The sequence below is a fragment of the Anoplophora glabripennis genome, unplaced genomic scaffold, assembly GCF_000390285.2.
Source record: "Anoplophora glabripennis isolate ALB-LARVAE unplaced genomic scaffold, Agla_2.0 scaffold484, whole genome shotgun sequence".
Classification (NCBI taxonomy): domain Eukaryota; kingdom Metazoa; phylum Arthropoda; class Insecta; order Coleoptera; family Cerambycidae; genus Anoplophora; species Anoplophora glabripennis.
In genome coordinates this window covers 378,553-399,649 of record NW_019416569.1, presented here as the reverse complement: position 1 = coordinate 399,649, position 21,097 = coordinate 378,553, and the positions used below count along the sequence as shown (strand labels likewise).

General features: G+C 33.3%; 1 protein-coding gene across 1 annotated transcript in view; it reads right to left on the bottom strand.

Annotated features, from left to right (window-relative positions):
- Positions 1-220: 220 nt before the first annotated feature.
- The window catches only part of LOC108912945 (collagen alpha-1(III) chain-like), a 49,090-nt gene continuing 28,213 nt past the window's right edge, over positions 221-21,097 (bottom strand). Inside the window, exons 2-5 of the mRNA XM_018718376.1 lie at positions 6,987-7,087; positions 4,260-4,352; positions 2,845-3,132; positions 221-2,608 (exon numbers count right to left, since the gene is read on the bottom strand). Of these exons, the coding sequence (XP_018573892.1) occupies positions 276-2,608; positions 2,845-3,132; positions 4,260-4,352; positions 6,987-7,086 (2,814 nt within the window). The 5' untranslated portion in view covers position 7,087 and the 3' untranslated portion in view covers positions 221-275. The remainder of the gene's footprint in view (positions 2,609-2,844; positions 3,133-4,259; positions 4,353-6,986; positions 7,088-21,097) is intronic.

Genomic DNA, 21,097 nt, shown 5'->3' with positions numbered 1-21,097 from the left:
TACCTTTATTATTAATTATTATCCTGCAAGTTATAGGGCATTATTGAAAATATTATTTGTATATTTATTTTTTTTTTAATTCTGCTTGGTTTGGTAGTGGTACATACAAAAAGAATTTTTACCTATCTAATGGTTTATTTACATAAATAAAGACACATACAAACTCTTTAAAAATACTGAAATGTTTTAAAATAATAACTTAGGATTCATTGTTGGCAGGACTGGTGGTGTAAGAATATGACTGTTATAATTTAGGTACCTAAAATAAAATAACGCTACTTTTTAATGAATTTAAGTTGTTGAGTCTTCAACCACATATAAGCACTGAAAAGGCAACTGGCAGTTAATAAGGAGATCAAAAGAGCTGTTGAAAATACAAAGCTTTGGGTAGACATGCACACGCCGTCATTTCTCCCCAGGTCTATAACAGTCCTGTCGTTAAGATTAAGATCCTCAGGCAAAATTATCCTCAAGTGTTTACCCATAGTAACTCCATCATGCAAAGTTTCATTGTAAGTATAAAGGTCACGTCTTCTACGGCGACCTGGTTCCAGTTTTTGGTTAGGATCTGTGCACATATCACAATCAGTTTTACAGAGTTCAATGTTGCATTCAATCATTAGGTCCATAACATCAGGGAATTTAAAAGCATTGAAATATGCATAAGCAATGATGGACGCCCCGGTATCTCCTGTACTACGCGTCTTTTGGAAAGCTCCAAATAATTTTGGTTTCAGTACACAACCGTCGTCGTCAGTAAGCGGTATCGTGTTGTCGCCCGTAGAGTCAGTAGCTCTGCAATCTTTGACTTGAAGATCAAAACCAGGGTCGCCAGATACCGAAACTACCAACGTCATGGGCTCGCCGATTTTCACCAAACCATTAGCGGGTTGACCAAGTGCTCCTCGACCCAATAAAATGTCTAGTTTAGCCACTGCTGTGTCTCCACTGAAGGTGACGAGTTCCTGACTGAGCATACCTACGCTAAGTGCAACGCTTAAGGTCTCTTTTAAATTTCCTTCCCACAGACAACGCACAGCGCGAACTGTGTCCCATATTTCCTGAACTCCTGCTTCATTTTGAAGTACTAACACGTTTTCAAGATAAGACTGTCCTTGAGTGTCGAAAGCATTAATAAATTCTGTACCGCACTGGTTCAGGTTTACCGTAAACGTATATTTCTTTTGACCAGAGTTTTCTTTCACATACCTACATTCAGGCATGTTGTAGTAACCTTTAGAATAGATTATGCCGTTGAATTCCCTGTTAAACTCAAGGTTAATCGTCATCATATCTTTTGCGCATTCTACGTCAATAGCGTGAATGTGAGGAGGGTGTTTTAAATCTTCACTATCGGTTTCTACTGGTTCTGTATCACCAGGTTTCTCAGGTCGTCCTGTGGGGATGGTATTTATTTCTGGTGACTGAGTTGTAGGTTCTCCTGCAGGAGGCTGTTCTTCAGGAGACGTGGCAGATGTGAAGGTTTCTGTTAGAGGAGGACTTGTAGATGGTTTACTTGTAGGAGATTCCGTTTCTACTACAGATGGCTCAGTTGACAATACAGGTCGTCCAGATGTAGGCGCTTCTGGGCCTTCTGGTTGCACAGGAGCTTCTGTGCCTTCTGGTTGTACAGGACCTTCTGTGCCTTCTGTTTTTTCAGAAGGTGCTTCTGTTCCTTCCGGTTTTTCTGAAGCTGATTCTGTAGCTTCTGGTTGTTGAGGAGGAACTGTGGCTTCAGGTGCTTGCGTAGGTATTCTTGTCAGTTCTGGTTGAGTAGTTGCATCCGTGACATCGGGCAGTCGAGTGGGGTATCCAGTAAAAGCTCCTGGAGGGGGTTGGGTAGGGAATCCTGGCAGTGCCGAGGTTAACTCGGGTGGAGGCTGAGTAGACAAACCAGGTCCTTCTGGATATCCTGTAAAGGCTGGCGGTGGTCGTGTGGGAAATCCTGGTTTCTCAGGCGGTGCAGATGTAATGGGTGGTTGAGTAGAGGCTTCTGTTGGAACAGCTGGAGTCGTTTGACCATCTGGTAAGCCTGTAAAGCCCCCTGGCGTCGTTTGACTACCTGGATAGCCTGTGATGTCTCCTGGAGTCGTTTGACCACCTGGAGTGCCTGTAAAGTCACCTGGAGTCGGTTGACCACCTGGAGGGCCTGTGAAGCCTCCTGGAGTCGTTTGACCACCAGGATAGCCTGTAAATCCCCCTGGAGTCGTTTGACTACCTGGATAGCCTGTAAATCCCCCTGGAGTCGTTTGACCACCTGGATAGCCTGTAAATCCTCCTGGAGTTGTGTGGCTATCTGGAGGCCCTGTAAAGCCTCCTGGAGTGCTTGGACCACCTGGATATCCTGTAAAACCGCCTGGAGTCGTCTGGGTGCCTGGTGAACCAGTGACGCCTCCTGGAGTGGTGTGAGCCCCTGGATAGCCTGTAAAACCTGGAGTAGTTTCTCCACCTGGGTGTCCTGTGGTTCCCCCAGGAGTAGGTTGACCATCTGGATAGCCTGTGAATCCTCCTGGAGCGGTGTGGCCACCTGGATATTCCCCTGGAGTTGGACCATCTGGGGCGTGCGTTGGAAAACCTGGAGTTGGATAACTTTCTGGTCCTGAGGTACCTAAAAGAAGCCACAGAGTATATTACACGTGGACATATTTCTATACAATGCAACTGTAACTAAATAGTAGGCATTTGTTCCATATTTAATGATTTTCGGGACCCTCTAAAATGATACGCCTATGGAATTGCATTTCCCGGACGCCCTATCCGTCGCCTGAATTTATATGTTGAGAATCAGTCAATACCTACTATTTGGCACTAGAGTATACCGGAAATCTCTCGCATCAATCTTACCGGCAGTTTCTGTAGGATATCCGGATGGTCTAGCCGGCGTACCCTGGCCTGGGAAAGTTGTATGGGGATACCCAACAGTCGATGGATAACCTTCCCCGGGCACACCTCCAGAAGGAGGTCGGGTGAAAATTGGGAACGGGGGCTGAGGTGTTATGCTTCCTGCAGGTGGATAACCGCCGTAGATGTAATTTCCGTTTTGGTCATTTCCTGGAGGTCTAGCTGTTTCGAATGGCCTGGGTTTCTGGGTATTCGTGGGCGGTAGGTATTCCCTGAGGGTGCCCTGGCGAACTAAATAACGATTGTGTTAAGTAAAATGATTTACATTATATATATGCGGGTGTAATATATTCTCAAAATTAGATCACTTAAAAATGTCATTACATTTACAACTACATATTAATTAATCGGTTACAATTTTTTTTTATTATTAACATATTTGCTTATAAAAAATAAATATCGCGAACTTGTATGAAAGTCTTGAAAGCATGTTACCCAAATGCATATTCATTTCTACTAATAACTTAATATGTTTGGGTACACTAACAATTCAAATACATCGAAGGCAAACTGTCATCTAAATAGTGAAAGTAAAAATAATGTAACGTTAGACGCTATTCGCTTATAGAAAGCAGTTTTCATTATTAAATTATCCTCATCTGACACTGCATACCAAAAGGTTCTCAGTTTGTATATTTATTTCTGTAGAAACCTACTCAGAATTATGAATGCAAATTTTTCTAGTAAAAAAGTGCCACTGCGCATAAAAATACATAATGGGAAATTTATCTCATATGTTTACAATTTGTTTACATTATAAAATGCCATTGAGTACTCTTACAGCAGCATTCTTTTACAAACTCATAAATATATTGTCATTTCGTTATATAATAACATTCTTTTAGATCTCAAAACAAGATTGTTTTATTTACAGACCAGTTAATACAAATAAATGGAGGAAATATTATACGTATAGTATATCGTATGCCAGTTTAGTAATGTTTTACCATTAGTTTGTTAAATAATTAGCACAATTCTCTTAGACATAATATTTAGTAATGTCAGATACCAATATTTAACCAAAATTAGTAAAGTAGCTGTAATTGGATACTTTCATCCATCATCAATGATTAGTAACTGATATAGATGAGTACAATAAACATGTACTGCCATTCACTAAAATTAATCATTGTATCAGATTCAAAACTATATTTGAAACATTACTTGGATTCTTTAAGATGTTAATAAAATTCCATTTCCCCTGTATTTATGTCAATTACTAACCATTGAGCTCTAACAGTAAACCTAGATCCTCTACTTTCTATTTCTACAAAATTAGTACCAATTAAGATATTTACATGCATCGTCAAGCTTGCCAGAAGCAAAGTTAAATAGATTATCGTAGTCGGCAAACCTACTTCTTCGGCTTTGCTGCGTATAGACTCCCTGTAGCCACTTCAGGATGTTTTGCACCATCTGATCTGCGCTGGTTTGTCTGGCAACTCGATTACCTGGATGAAGGCGTTTAGTGAAAATGTTAGTATTCGACGGCAGAAGCTTTCTATGAAAGTTGTATTAACTTTATGAAAATGCTTGATCTGTATGTATACAGGGTGATTCAGAACTTATCCAAAAAAAATCTGGATGTACAGGGGACCCTTACAAATACAATTTTGTAAAGAAAAAATCAAAAAGGTCAGTTCGAAATTGATTTAAAAATAAACTTCTGCACGGCACTGTAAACTGGTCCACTGTAAAACCTGACCTAGCACAATGCGACCGGCATGGCGGTGTGATAAAAACGGACAAAAACTTTCGCAAGGAAAGAAATATGTAAATAGAATTTTATCGCACCTATTTTATATCGGCAAATTCAAATGCTTTTGCCTTTATTAATTATTAATAAAATTAATTTGTGTTTTTAAATAATAAAATCATTTGACATACCCGATGCTGCAACAGCAATTGTTCAAAATTTTATCCACTCACGTGTAAACACATTTGGGTCCGTCTTACTCACTTTCTACGAACTAACACAAATGATGTCTTGCTTCACCATAACACAAATACTTCACCATAATACAAATGTAGTCTTGCTTCACCATAAATTAAAACGATATCCATCAACTCTGAGTTGCTATACACGCAAGCCATTTTTGACACTAACTACTAAAAAACTGTTGTAAACAACACAGATAACAGGTAAAAACTACCGCAACGACAGATTTCAGTATTAGGAGTCACATGGCTCTCCACGCGTATTGCGAATGACGCTAGAGACTACAGTTGTCCAACTATGTAGTGGTTTAATGTGCTATAACTTCAATAATTTTTTCTCAGAAACTATAAGGATTTTACATATTTTTTTTTACAACATTGACTCCATTTCTCATGCAGCATCTATTCCCAAATTTTTTGTGTTGTGAATCACCCTGTATACTTTAAAGTACATACCTACTTTGTGTAAAAAGATGCAATCAAAGCGTTTTATTAATGCATAATCATATATCTTTTTTTGTTTAAAATAACCAAATTACATTATATACGGTGTTTAGAAAAGGCAAATACAACTGTAGGTATGTTGATCTTTTGAAGACAAAAGTATTATAACAATTTTCTTCTTTGTATTAATTTGTCCCAGAATGTAAGTATGTCGTCCAATAATAAAAAAATAAGCAAGATGGCAATATGAAATGGTACCCAAATGGTGATAATAATTAGTGCCAATAAAATGAGTATTATTTATCCTAACAAGAACTCATATGCTAATTAATACAATGAGGAATCTCTTTTCACAAAAATAAGGTCGTCGTTTTTAAAATTTTAATGAAAAATGTTATATCTCCAATTATCTTCTACAATCTTGAGGATATTGAAACAAAATTTTATGTGCGCAATACATGGATAAATCAAGAACGTATTGAAAACTGTATTGAACCCTGTTTCTAAATTGATTTAAGTAAATAAGTCTAAATTTATCTAAACTGCATCGTCTCTACGAAGAAACTATGTCCGTTTAAAATAATTTAGAATAAAATGTAATTAGCATGCCTTCTACCTGCGGTACTGGTTTGACTTGACACTTAAATTGACCACAGCTTTGAATTTGTCATTCCAAAAAACCCCCGTGTATGAAATTTCATTAAATTATTTCGAATCAGTCGAAAGATATTTAAGAAAATGCGATTTATTTTCCCAACTTTGACACCCTGTATCTCGGTAACGAAGCACTTGCGGACCGATGTTCATATGCACTCTTTTGCTTAAAATATGACAAGGAATCACCCCTTGAAATTAAAGTCATCACTCAAGATACACCCTGTATAACTACATCGGGGGTTACTTTTATTGTTAATAAATGCAAAGTGATCACGCGTAAATCCAGTCATGTCCTGTACGATTACTACATTGGTTCTAAAACACTCAGTGGACACTGTTCTACTGAGGATTTTCTATGTAATTAGGATTTATAATAAGAAACAGTAAATCATTTAGAGACCCTAACACCTTAAAAATATTATATTATGCTTTCGTTAGATCCGAGTTTGAATACCGTTCATTGGTGTAGCTTGGTATCCATATTATGACTCTTACGTTGACAATATTGAATTTATTCAGATAAAGTTTCTGAAACATCTTTTATTTAGATGTGATGTGAAATATTAACAACTAGGTTTAATATTCAGTCCTTGGAGATTTGTATGCTCTGTCAGATTTATTTACAATATATTACATAATTTGATTGACTGGCCCTTATATTCTTTCTCAGCTTAATTTCTTGATCCCGCGTTTGTCAATCAGATCTCATGCAATATTTTATTATCAATTTGCCAGAACTAACTTTCTGTTAAAATCACGTGTGTATAATATGACATCTATTTACTAAAAAAGGCGTAAAAACTGAAGGTCATACTTTTGTATTGCTTTCCACCAAATGTTATAGAATAGTATCATAAATTTCGTTTCGATATTTCCATGTATCTCAAAAATGAAGACTTCAAGTGAAGAGCACTTTGTTATATGTACGCTCTGTATAATACTAATATTTAATCCATTTTAGTATTGTGTTTAATCCTTTACTTTTAACTTGGAGAATTAATTTAAGAATTTAGGCATCTCCTAACTTGTGACGTTGGAATACTTACTTCGTCTTGTTCGTTTTCTAATTATTTTTTCATCGGCAAGGATTCCTCCGACTAACAGACTAGTCGCCAATATGGCGACTGTTATATATGGCAGTTTCATCCTGAAACAAATTTCAAATTATACAGGGTGTTCGGATGTAGGGGTACTTCACTTTGAGGGTAGATTTGTCGATTCAAAATAAGACAAAAATTTCATATAAATATGGGCCCGCAAATCCACCCTACGGGAAGTAGACGCGTTTGAAGATGACTTTAAATAAATGGGTTTTTGCCAATAACTTTTAACTGCTTTGAAGGAGAGGGATAAGTTTACCATGTTTTTATGAAATATTTGTCTTATTTTGAGACGACAAATCTACCCTCAAAGTGAAGTACCACTATTTCCGAAGACCCAGTATATTACAGACCAATTAGCAGGTTACCTAGTGATAGAACATCTTAAAATGAGAAAAAATGTCAATATAAATATAGATCGTAGAACGTTTCGTTTTCGAGATACAGAACGTTGCAATTAAAAAAAAAAAACAACCAACCAGTGAGATGATGGGAGGTACAGTCGCCAAGAACCCCAGTGATGAATATTTTCAGAATTGTAAGTATAAATGCGTTTTTGGACATTTCATAATTACATTTGTAGTATAACAACCCCGGGTTCGATAAAAAAAAATATAAACGTAATTGTGGTCAGAAATATGTGATCGTCATAAGGAATACCTACGTTGTATACATCTATTTTTAATTGACCGGAAGGCGCTGGCTACTAACTTTAAAGAGGGGCAGTATGGTTTAATTTTATAAAACAAAAGCAGAGTAAATACACCTAACTTTATTATTTACGTACAACAGTCTTCAAATTAAACATGTGACAAATAGAAAGAACAACAAAAACATTAACAAACGTTTAACATAAAATAAGAGTGCCAGGCTCACCTAAAGCTCCTGTGGGGAAAGAGCATGGCAGAGAAACCCACGATCGTTGCTCTAACTACCCAAATATAAATACAAAACAACCGCTAATAAAAGGCATAAAGATCCTTTGCTAATGATAATTAAGACTTGACTTATTTAATGTGTCACTAAATGTCACCTCACTCGAATCAGACATACACACTTCCAAGTAAAACTGAAGAGGTTTGGTGTTAGTTAGCCGGCAGGGCCGGAAGGTAATAATAATAACAATAATAATAATAACAATAATAATATGCTTCATTTCTCCTGAGACGTAATACAATGCATGGAAAACATCAAGTAAATACAATAAAATTCACAATAAGAATTCATACAAATATATAACAGATAAGCAACAATGACTCAATGTACTGGAGTCCCATACGGGAGGCAATCCAGCTATGAGTTGAGATTTCGGAAGATCTGTTTTAGCAATTCTTTTTGTATTTAATTATTCTTTTTACAGATTCATTCCTCATGGGCGAAAATGTTAGTAAATTCAACAAAGCTCTTATATGCGTATGACATAAAATGAGCACAAGAAATGCTTTATTACTTGTTTTTCGAACAACGTAATCATGACAAAACAAGTTAAATGTGAAACAAAGGAGTTGTTATTGCAATATCCGGGCAGTCACGACAATATATACATATTTTAAAATGTAATAAATAATGAGCAATCTTTAATAATAATTGTAAAAATTTTACGTTAGAAAAATATACGCCCCTGAGCATAAGACAATGAAGGTTAAACATAAACAGAATTATTATCATGAAACGTCTATAATCATCACAACATACAACATACATAGAACAATTAACAACAAAGTAGGTACTTAGAGAATAACCGGTTAAACACTTTTATTTTTCACTATTTTGTCACACTACCGATCGACTTCCTACCCATCACCACACTGTTCTCCTCACTTCAACTAACTAGGCTTTCTTCCAGAATTCCCCACCTATAAGCGCTTGTTTTTGCGCTTCCTTCTACTGTAACTGTCAATATAACGTTTTCAGTATTGTGCAACACCCATGTAACAGGTGACGACGTCGAAGTTGATACAATAAGTATGGTTTTGCACACATTATATTTAAAATTTCATTTCTACGAAAAACGTTTGTACATTTTTGTTTGAGAATAGTTTTGGAGCTATTTTCGGTTTATTAAACTATTTCGATTATTTATTATTGACTCGAGTGGATGGAAGACATCTTTTCCTCTTAGAAATACCAATCAGAATTAAATACACTCATTCAATTCCGAAAATACAAGAGTTTACAAGATAAATGGACTAAAAAGTGTTTAGAAAATATGAATCACCATGACGAACTTCAATTTTGTTGTATAGAGGTGGGTCAAAAACACAAAAATGTTATTTTGCGTAAAAGTAAACGTTATCAAAAATTTAATTTTTTATACAGGAGACAAAGTACAAAACTGAAATACAATAATTACTATTAGGTAAACCAAAAAAAGTAAACAAAGCAATATGATGAAGATATCAAATTTCAAAAACGCCACCCCCATATTGAACACATTTTTCTGATTGCTTCCTGAAGGAATTTCTGATTTCTGATATTATTTGGTAGTGTAGTAGCATAAACAATTCGTTTTAAACGGCCCCATAGAATCATATCGGCAATGGTATAGTCAGGGCACCTTGGGGACCACAAAATTTTCGAGTTCATCTCTAAAAAATGTATCAAGCATCTCTAGGTATTCTGATTAGAGGTAAGCAAAAACTTTTATCAATAATGCCTTTTTTCGTATCTCGCAAAATAAGGTATGTTTACTCTTACTCAAGATAACATTTTTGTGTTTTTGACCCACCCTGTGCGACAAAATTGAAGTTCGTCATGGTGATTCGTATTTTCTAAACAAGCAAAAACTTTTATCAAGAATGCTTTTTTTTCGTATCTTTCACTTTTTGGTCCATTTGTCCATTTATAAACTCAATCCGCAGACATACTGTAGGTATAGGTACGTTTTTTCTTACTTTGAGATATTCTATCACCAGTTCGCCCTGTGCAATTTGGGACTCCCTGTATATACAGGGTGTCAAAATGAAACATGAGATAGCAAATGTAATTTTAAGCAAAAAATCTTCTGTTGTCATAGGCTGAAAAATGCTAAGTAAAAAAGTCAGGGACTGATAAAGATGCACCACCAAAATCACCACCACCAAATACATGTTTTTCTCCAAATTGGCTTATCACATCCAAGTGAAACTCGGTATAGGTACTTTATATTGTCTCTTGCGATAATCTCGAGGAATAATAATTTTTCTTCATGCACAGCGACGGACATGTATTTTTTTGACATAGGTAAGACCTATTGCCACTTGGGAATTAATAAGAGAAAATATATTCTTGTACCAAGGGAAAAATAATATTTAGCACCAATATCATTTTTTTTTCTTATTATTATTTTAATTGGTTCACTATATTTTGACCCCCTTTTACCTTTTTTGTTTTGAAAGATTTAAAAAAATGTGAAATATAAAAGTTGCACGAGTTTTTATGAATTTTTCGAAAATGATAGTAGAAAAACAAATGAGTTCCAAACAAAATGGCCGCGGATGTTAACTTTGTTAAGTTAAATGGAACACACTGTATATTTTTACATATTTGGATAGAACGTTCCCTGTCGAGCATAGTCATATGGCTATGCTCGATAGGGAACGTTCTATCCAAAATATTCTATTTAACTTAACAAAGTTAACATCCGCGGCCATTTTGTTTGGACCTCATTTGTTTTTCTACTATCAGTTTCGAAAAATTCATAAAAAATCGTGCAACTTTTGTATTTCACATTTTTTTTATAACTCATGAACCAAAAAAGTTAAAGGGGGGGGGGGGGGGTTAAAATATAGGGAATCACCCTATACATAAACAAAGTTTGAAAGCGGCGCTTTTGAAATTTGGAATCCATCCTCAGTTCATAAAAATGTTTTTGTCGAAACGGCGCAGTTTGCAAAAAATCTAAGCTATGATAACCATTTAAAACTCTTGGAACACATATTAAGGTTTGTAATAATTCTATTTAGGATGCTGAAAATTCCATAAAAAAAGAACTTTACAAAATTTAATTTAAAACAGAACTGTATTCGTATATCCTTATGTTTGAATTATAATTCAAAAGTATTCTCAAACTAGATACTGTGGGTATACTGTTGTTTTGATTGTTTTGATGATAAAAGGGTGCATGTTACGCCACTGGGGGACACTTAGAGCTGCCTACAGTTAAAGTAAAAGAATGTTACATACTCATCACCTTCACTTTTTGTTTTGGTTAAGAGGAAAAATTTGTTGGTATATCTAATTAACATGGACATCCTTTTCCAGCATTTCTGAAAAGGCTTGTTTTTCTCTTCCGCGAAGAGGAAGTAAGCCGCATTGTAGGAATAAAAAAATGTTCGCCGTGTTTCCGGCTCTGCGTTTTCGGTTCAGTGGCATCGAAATTGGGGTCAAGTTCAGATTTTACTCTCGATTGTGGATCCAACTAGGCGCAGCTCGGGCAAATTTGCATTTTATTCCAATATAATACGTATAATATGCAATTCCGATTCATTCACCGTTTTCGTGTAACGGTTAAACTTGGAGAATAACCCACATTTCGATGGCGTGTGATGTAACATCTGTTCGCGGAACGTATACCCGGATTTTCTACCCTCGACATACCGAGTTAAAAAATAAACTTCGTAACATTACAATCACTTGAATTCACCTTGTTTTGAACAGTGAGAATGTTTGTAACATCGCTTGTTGTAATTTTAATCGAATGTTAAGTAATATTGCCACTACCGTCGAAATAAAAGTTTATTACTGGATAGAATCATGAAGCCCTGGGCAAATTTGAAATTAAGGCCTTACCGGGTTCAAATTGATTTCTTATACATTCGTATTATTCAAAAAATTGTATAACTAAAGCATATGATTTTTATCACCCCCCTAAGTTCAGTTTCATTTTTTTTTTTTTTGGTTCTAAGACTATCCGAAGTTAAACAAATACAAATTCCTCGTATCCAAGATCGATGTTTGCGGAGAGTAATAATAATAATAATATTGTTATTATTTTGTGGTGAATCAGAATTCTACTTTTTTGAGAAACTTTGGATTTTGTACCATCCATATAATGGAAAAACATACTAATCAGATAGCGCAAATACGTGCATGATGGAATTTTTATCTTTACTTTGGACACATCCATATTTAGGGAATTTTACTTTGGAAGTTTGGATTATAATATCTCGTAAAAAGCGCTGCGAGCTATAACTTTTTACTATTACTATTTTTTTACTAAGCTTTTTAATTTTTTTAAGCCATTTTGACTATTACTATTCCCATTAAAAAACAAAAGATTAGCGTTAATCGCTCCGAAAATATTACAAGGACCACATTAATGGTAAACGATTGTCAATTGTTTTACCAGAACTTTAGAAACTTAATTTAAAAAAATACTAAATAGAGAAAGTCTTACAACTAACAATACATTTCAGTGTCATCAAAACGGAGCAACGTTTCTGAGAAAAAATTATGAGGACGCCATGTGAACAAATTTTTTTTCTTCTGTGTCTAACGGACAGCCACCCAAAAACGTAACATATAATTTATGGAATTTCATTATCTTCAGGCGGTTGTTTATTAACTTCATGTCACAACTCTAGAGATCTAGAGGCTTGTTCCGTGAACCATTTTAGACCGATAAGTTTTAAGGAACCATGAGTGTAAAGTCTCCGGATTCTGATATACAAAGTGATTAAATTTAATATAATATCACATTTTTTTGCAAATATATTTTAATAGATGCTTGATGTATGAAGAATTGGTGTACAGATATTTCAACCAGTGCGAATGTACTGGGAAATACTGTCACTGAAAACCCTAAAATTTCTACACCACCAAGTTTTTTGGATATTCAATTAGCTCATTTGATTTATAATTTTACGTCAAAGCAAAAAGTTGTTCAGAAGTAGAATCATTTTCGAATTATTACCTTTTCAAATTTAAAGTTTACCACACAGTCGAATACATAAAAAAACTGTTCGCTTCACAAATTATTTTTTTTTTGCAAATTTTAAGTTAAATAATAGGCCAGGAAATATAGAGGTGGACGCGACTTTTTGTTTCGGCAAGCTGAATTTATCACTATAGACGCTAAATATTATGTACAATAACATATTAGTTTCCACAGTCATAAAGATGAGAGGATTGTTTACAGGGTTGTTAATTGTATGATTTTTACACAAATTCACGTTTTTCGCTTATAACTTTTTTCCGTTAATTTCCACGTGAAAACAGTAAAATGTTAATTCAAAAGTAATAAATAAACTTCTTCTGTTTATAACTTTTGATCTAATCAATATTTTTAGCGGTCGGGCTAGTTGGTATTTCGAGTTTGTTCTCTTTTCCTGGCCTATAAGATAAAAATAGAAATGGAATTTTGAACAAACAATTGCACATATATTTGAATTAATCATTTTAGAGATATTTTTAAATTATTTTAACTATGACTCCAGTTTTAAAAAAATAATAATTTGAAAATTACTTGGTTTTAGAATAACCTGGAAGACATCTGTTTCATTTGAAATACAATTAGGAATCGAATACTCGAATACCGAGTCGAATTAATAATTTTTTAAATAAATTAAACGGCGTAGAAATTATTGGTTTCATATGGCAATTTCTATACTTGTAGCTAAAATATATTTCCGTTCAAATATCCGTCAATGAATGAAAGAACATCTTTGTGTACTTAGTGCCAGTGCTTGTAGTTTATGAAGGAAGCGTAATCTTTCTGGTGCCTATTTAATACAAATATTTTGTCAATAAATTTCTACTTGTAGTTAAAAGATGTTTCCATCAGTGTATTTACTATCTAATGTAACACTATTTCCAAAACCCCTTGTAGAAACAATTTTTTTTACGTGCGAGTTATCTTCGATGATGGGAAACTGGTTACTGAAACTAGCGTTCTATAACTCATGAAAATCCGAATTAATCCTGATGAAATAATGCAGCAATGAGCAATTTCGCATAACCTTTCGGTTGCCGATCCGTCCTCATTTCTTGCCCCGGAAACCGTCCTCGTAATTACCCGCATAATTTAGAATGATATATTTTGGGCATTTCGCAACGCACCTATTATTAAATCTCCGCCTCATGTCGAAATTAGATTCGAGAAAGGCAGAAATGAGAACCGTACATAGGTATTCGGAATTCCATCACTGTAGAGGTGGATGATTGCATCTTCCAGCTGTATGACGAAATGTTATCGTATCAGACCCGCTGAAACGATATTTTTTGAAGACGTAACGCGAGGCACCCTATTATTTGCCGTGTCGAAACGGCCGTTAAACGTATGAGATTCTAGCCGCTGTTGAGTTTGTAACAAATCGAATGTTGGGCGACGCGACGTGGATAGTGGTATGATGTGAATAATTCTTATTATATCGAGCTGCCTCCACTCGGTTGTGAAATTGGATGATATTATAAATAAAGCTACAAGTCATTTTTCTAAATAACGCATTGCAAAATGTAGAATCGTATCATGTCTAGACTTGGGGATTACTTAATATACTTTCTTTACTGATGTAGAGTAGGTGTCTCTTTATTTAAACGGAGACATGTTCAAGATAGTTGTAAATTGTAGATTAATAATGGGGAATAAGTGCATGGTTTGCTGTAGAGAATAACTGTAAAAGTATTATATGGAGATGTAGCGTGGTATAATCCACAGGTATTCAGAATAGTTTAAACATATAGTGGGTATAATAAATTATAAAATAAAATATCAAAAACAAAGGGAAACATTCAACTGACGAAGCGAAGCGAAGTATACCTAAAGTTTCTCGAATTCAGCATCATAACAACAGAAACTCGTTAATAAAAATATCAATCTTACAATTTTTTATTGCATACTTTTTTTATCACTTAAGTGGTGTGTAAAGTTATACATCAATACCAAATTTGAAATATTTATTCCTAGTCGTTCCCAAGATACAGCAAGTTAAAGATTACCATTCTTGTAATTTAAAGAAATAAGCGTTATTTAATTAATTTGGTTTTAAAATCGCACTTTTAGTCTTATTGCAATTAATTACTCCAATTTTTTAAAAATTCCTTTCAAAATTAAATATTTAGAATCGAATTAACTGAGTAACACAATTTTTGGAATTAAAAAATGAAAATGTTAATTTTTAAATCTGCTAGGTTAAAACTGGTGTTGACATTTAAAAAACAACATCGATGACGTCATTTTTCTTAGTTGGGATACCCTGTATATATATTTTTTGCAATTTATACTGAATGTATTCCAAGTTAGAAAAAAAACCAGTTAAAACAAAAGTAGGAATTTTCTCTACGAGTTTAACGAATCTATCACAAGAGAAATTATACAGAGGCTCCCGAAGATACAAAGCAAATTTAAGTTTTAAGATTTCAGAATCTTCTTTTCACTTTCAATCTCATAGGGGGCAATACCAAGGGTGCCCTGGCGAGCCACAAAAAATGTTAAGGAGGTAAAATGTTATGTATAACCCTCTATTACAATCTATTATCTAAAATAGGTGCCCACTTAATAAATATGAATTAAATTTATATTTGAATTTCTTAACATCATATTTCTTAAAATCATCAGGAAGGGAATTCTATAAATTAATGGAATTATAAGTATAAAACATCTTTTAAACAAATAGGTACTTATTTTTAAATCTGACATTTCTCCAATAAACATTATAGCGCTTGACTAATTTTGTTTTTGTCACAATTTTGTTCAATAAGATGAAATGGTTAGAATTTTAATGACAAGATGTGAAAAAAATATAATAGATAATAATAATATATAGATAAATTGTGAACGAAGACACTGAAGATAAATTTTTTAAGACAAAACGTCTGAATCCGGTTCGGACTAATGCAGTATAATATTGGAGGTCATGAAGGCTTGCAAAAAATGTAATAAAATTTCCAGGTTCGTATTTAAAAAAAAATGAAGTGTCCTGAAGAGAGGAAACGTTACATAAAAAAATTGATTATGAGAATGTGTTAATTTTTTTCAATATCACCTCAAAGAAGGCTGATATGAAACAAAAACGGATTTCGAAAATTTCGGTTTTTTTTCAAATATTTCGAAAACTAATCATGTTAGCCTTGATTTTTTAGAGGCATAATGTTGGTCCCCTGATTATGCAACTTTGCCCCCATTTAAGCTACTTCGTATTAATGTTTCCGAGATCCCTGTAGTGAGAAGCGAATTTGTAACCGCCTGCATATAGTCAAGATAATTAAAATGAGAAAGAACGAGAGTCACATAACATAATTTCAAGTTTATTGTTAAGATTATGACGACTACTATAAATCAATTGGAGACAGGAAATAATATTTTTGGTGTAACGTTTCTACATGTTCATTGAACCGTAGGTTACTGTCTATAAAATTAATCTCAGATTAATTTGCATGATCTGTAGTAGGTGGAATATCATTAATTATAATATTAAACTTGTATCTAAAAATTATTACATTTTTTACATCTAAATATAGCATTTTGGATGTACTAAAATTTAAAAGATCATATTCTTCAGATAACTGCTTAATAGTTTGTAACTTAGAATTGATGAAGAAATTGAAGAAAAATTGAAAAAAAGCCTTTAATAACTAGTTTAATTTACATTTAAAAAAAATACATCCTTCGATTGAAAAAATATTACATTATTTTATAGTTAATATAAGGATATAATTCTTAAAAATATAGATACACGTGTTAATGAATTAAAACTAATAAATCCAAGCATTCCTTTAATTTTGTAATGTTTTTTTGCATTCACATCAACGGAGAATTCAAAAAGTAATTAGTTGTAACAATTGTACAACTTTCTGTTCAAGAAATTAAATACTCTCCATGCAATAAAAATTATCAATTTTGTTAGAAAAGTATTTCTTTAGAGAAGATGTAATATAAAGGAACCATTTTCCCACTTTCTAATGAATTTAACTAATAATAACTTAGATTGTTAGAAATATGTTAAAATTACGATCTGTGGAATTTAAAATCTATTTATTTTTCTGTTCTTGCTTTATTATATTAACAGACTTGAATAGATTTCAAACTGTAACATATTCCAAATAACTTCACACTAAAGAATTATATAAACGTATGAATGATTTGGATAGAAAATTGCTACTAGGTCTCATTATGAAACCCAAGTTTTTAAATGCTTTTCTAACAATAAAGTCAATGTGATATTCGAAAGTTAGTTTATTATTTAGAATCCAGCCCAAATTCTTGAGGTGCTATGCAACTTGCAAATATTTTTTAATATTTAAACTAACTTTCAATAAAGAGAAATACCTAATAAATAATCAAAAACTGGTAGCTTTTGCTTTCAATAACGTAGAATATTTTTAAGTCATCCTCATATGATGAATAGGTACAATACCTAAAATTGTTGCCAATGTCATTATAAATATGAATACCAACAGAGGGACCAGGTGAGATCCTTGCAGCACACCTGAAATCAGGTTTACCTGCTTTGAGCTATATTATCTAGATCACAACTTGAAGCTATATCCAACTTTTGCAACTGTGTTAATTTGTTCTTTAGCTGTGTAATTTATGAAATAAATTTCTGCCACATTTGACACTACGGATGCATCAGAATGTGGAGTATTGGGAACACAAACCGAAGATAAAACTACACAAAATTGTAATTTGTCTTGATTTATATTAATTTCTCTGACTTATAAGTAAGAAGGAATTCTTTGAGATTTATTGTTATTCGAAATAATCGACCAAAAACTTTTTATATAATCTGGGTCTGAATGAATATGTTTCTTCATCTGTTTTCTAAGAGTAGGAAACATAATAATCATTTCTATTCTTTGTGGAATTTGATTATTACTCCTATTACCAACCTAGTATTACCTAGATGAAAACCGTACTTCTTATTAATTAACTTAACAATATTTCGAAGTTTGAACATTTCTCAAAGCAGTGACAAGACCGAACATTACAATTTTTAAATTTTAGAATGGTTAGTTTCTATTTTTTCCATTTGTTTTTTCAATGTATTTCTAATGAGGTATATATGAGTAATTATAAAAAACCTCAGTTTCGATAACCTCCTATAGGTATACACCGATTATGATTCCATCCTATAGTTTATACGCTTTATGTAACTTGTCGTCTCCCTATGGTGTGGTCTACTAATTTGTAAATAAGGATTTAATGCCATTCTCTAACTGATGTGGGAAGATTACCAGAGATGGATGTGGAACACCTTGTCGGTGCCGTATATACCGCGTTAAGGTTACGTGAACAACTTATCAAGAACTGGAAATGATACTCCTGGGACCAAAAAAGATACATTGCTGCTGGTCAGGCACCTAAAGTCAACCACCCACGAAAACTGAATAAACAATCAACAAAACTGAAAAGATGTGAATTCTGATAAGCGTGAAAAAAAAACACTCAACAGGAAAGATAAACACTTTTTAGAATAAGCTGAATTATTTTTATAATCTGGCGAATGCGCAGGTGACAAAATTTCCTGGTTTTCAAAATGAATTTAGTGGTGTTTAGAAGAACTTTTTCATATTTCTTTTTACTCGTAAATAACTTTAAATTTACACTATCTTGCTTTTTACTGTGTAGCAATCTCTGCAAGGAGTCGAAAATTAACAACATTGACATTTTTAGCCTTCCCAATTTCCCTAAAATATATTGTGAATGTGGGTGAGATATAGCCTACAAAGTATATGTCATGTCTTAAATGTCTTTATTACTCAATGTCTACTGACAAAGTATTGCTTTGCACCTACTGGCATATAGTGACCTACTAATCTTTAGGCGCAGCATGACTTGTTTATGTACATGTAGCCCGTAGTTTTATAAAGGATGTGAGCAAAATTTAATTTTAAAAGTTCATCAGACTCATGGCCTGCAGGTAAAATAAGATCGTCTTATTTTTATCTTCAACCTTTAAAATGAGATTTTTTTTCAATGCATCCGGTATTGTGTCTGTTTTTTTTGGTACCAATTATAAAATAATATTAGTATTAATAGAAAAAAAAATAAAGTCACATTTGTGTTTACAGGGTGTTTAATTGAATAAAGATATTAACAAAATAAGCATATTTTTTAAGAAACATTTTTTTTTGTTAGAAACAGTCCAAAAAAAGAAGAATTAATGATTCACAACAAAATATCATGCTTTTTAATAAAGCTGCTTTTCTTACGAGATTTGTTAATACTATTTTTTCGCATTTTGTGTTAGTAAGCAAATAATTATAGACGTAAAAGCATTACAAAGTTAGAAAATTTCATAGTAGGTACTTGTCTAGGATTTCCGTCACCTAAGTAACCCACCACAGGTTTGTTTATTTATATAACAGTTAAGTTCCATTTTTGTGAGTCGAATGGATTCTAAGTTATATATTAATTATAAAAATGCGTTCTGCTACTGAAAACAATTTAGAAAGTTATTCTGAAGACATTTTAAATGAACTTCGAGAAACATTTTCAAGTTTACTTCCTTTAAAATCCAAGGAAAAATACGATAAGGTGTATGAAATATTTTGTAAGTGGAGAATGACAAAAGCGCACTAAGAACTGATGAAAGTGTATTGCTAGCGTATTTTTTTGCGAAGGTAAGCGTTTTTGTATACAAATTTTAGTGTTTTTCATACAATGTCTTTCGACAATTTTAGACAAAATCTCTTAAGGCATCCAGTTTATGGTCTACATATTCCATATTGAGAAATACTATACAAATAAACGAAAATATGGGTAAAATATGGGTATATCACAATATAAAAAGCTAGTTGCCTTTTTAAAACGTCGAAATGACATACGAAGCAAAGAAATAGTTTTGAAAAAGTTTTGGCTATGGAAAACGTTACTGTTTTTAAAATTGGTTCCAGAGACGATAAGTTCTTATTAATGATAGTGGTACTAATATTTGGTTTAAATGTCATATCCACCAACTCTTGTGTCGAATAATTCATTGTTTAGCTCTTAATACAGTAAAAAGTGAGTAGTATACATATAGTACATTAAATTCTTTATCAAACTGACAGTAGTTTGTTGTATTGAAATTTTTTTTTATCATGGTTACTTAGAAAAAAACATAATTTTTATGAAATTCTCTCAATATTAAAATGAATCACATATCTCAAAAAGTTTCTATTTGAACCTCCGCAAGATTTATATCAGAATTTACAGCATTCAATTCTGCATTAACTGTGTTAAAAAAATACAGGGTGTTCCATTTGAATTTAAGAAGTTTTTGCCTTTTGAAATTATCAGAATGTAGCGGTCTAAATTAAATACTCACTATATTAATATTGAACTAATTATAGTTGCAAAAGATAGATGCATTTACGATCTTTCCGTGTGCCAAAAATTAAATGCCTATGTGCCAAATGAAAGAAGTTACAAAGGTGTCAACCAACCTCTGCGGCTGTCAGTTTTTATAAGAAATGTAGAATATCTTCTAAACAGCTAGAGTTAGATATAGGGTATATTATATGTTTTGATACAGAATTTTTTGCTTCATCAGAATATTGTAAAATATACAGGGTGTTCCATTTAAAATAAGTAAGTTGGGCCGTGTACAGCGAAAACGCAACACCCTGTATATTCGTCAATATTTTTAAAATATGCAAAAATTTCGCGGAAAAACCTTGCACTGTCCCATTTTGTTGAAAATTATAAGGAACGAGTGCTACGGAAAAAATACGCATTAAAAACTCGCCCTGTATTACTATACTTTACTAAGTGACTTTTCATGTGTTAAAATACCACTTTAGTAGACGATTTTGAATTTAGTAAAATAGCGTATTATCAGTCAAAATGCGATAAACAACTATTACTTATCGATATTTAAGTTCCCGCGTATAACTTTGATAATAATGACATCTGCCAGTTCCTATATCACAATATACTTTCGCCTCATCCACGCACATGGGAAAGTACCATCGATCAGACAGTGTCTAAACTCTACAAGAGACCTCCTCGAAATGGGTACAAGTGGAAGTAAGTTAAAGTCTCACGAGAGAAGCACCTAGACACGATAACGACTGAATCGCTCCAAAACAAAATAATAGCATCTGAATCACGAAGCAATGAAACCCCAATTTCACTTTTAAATGCTAAACGACAT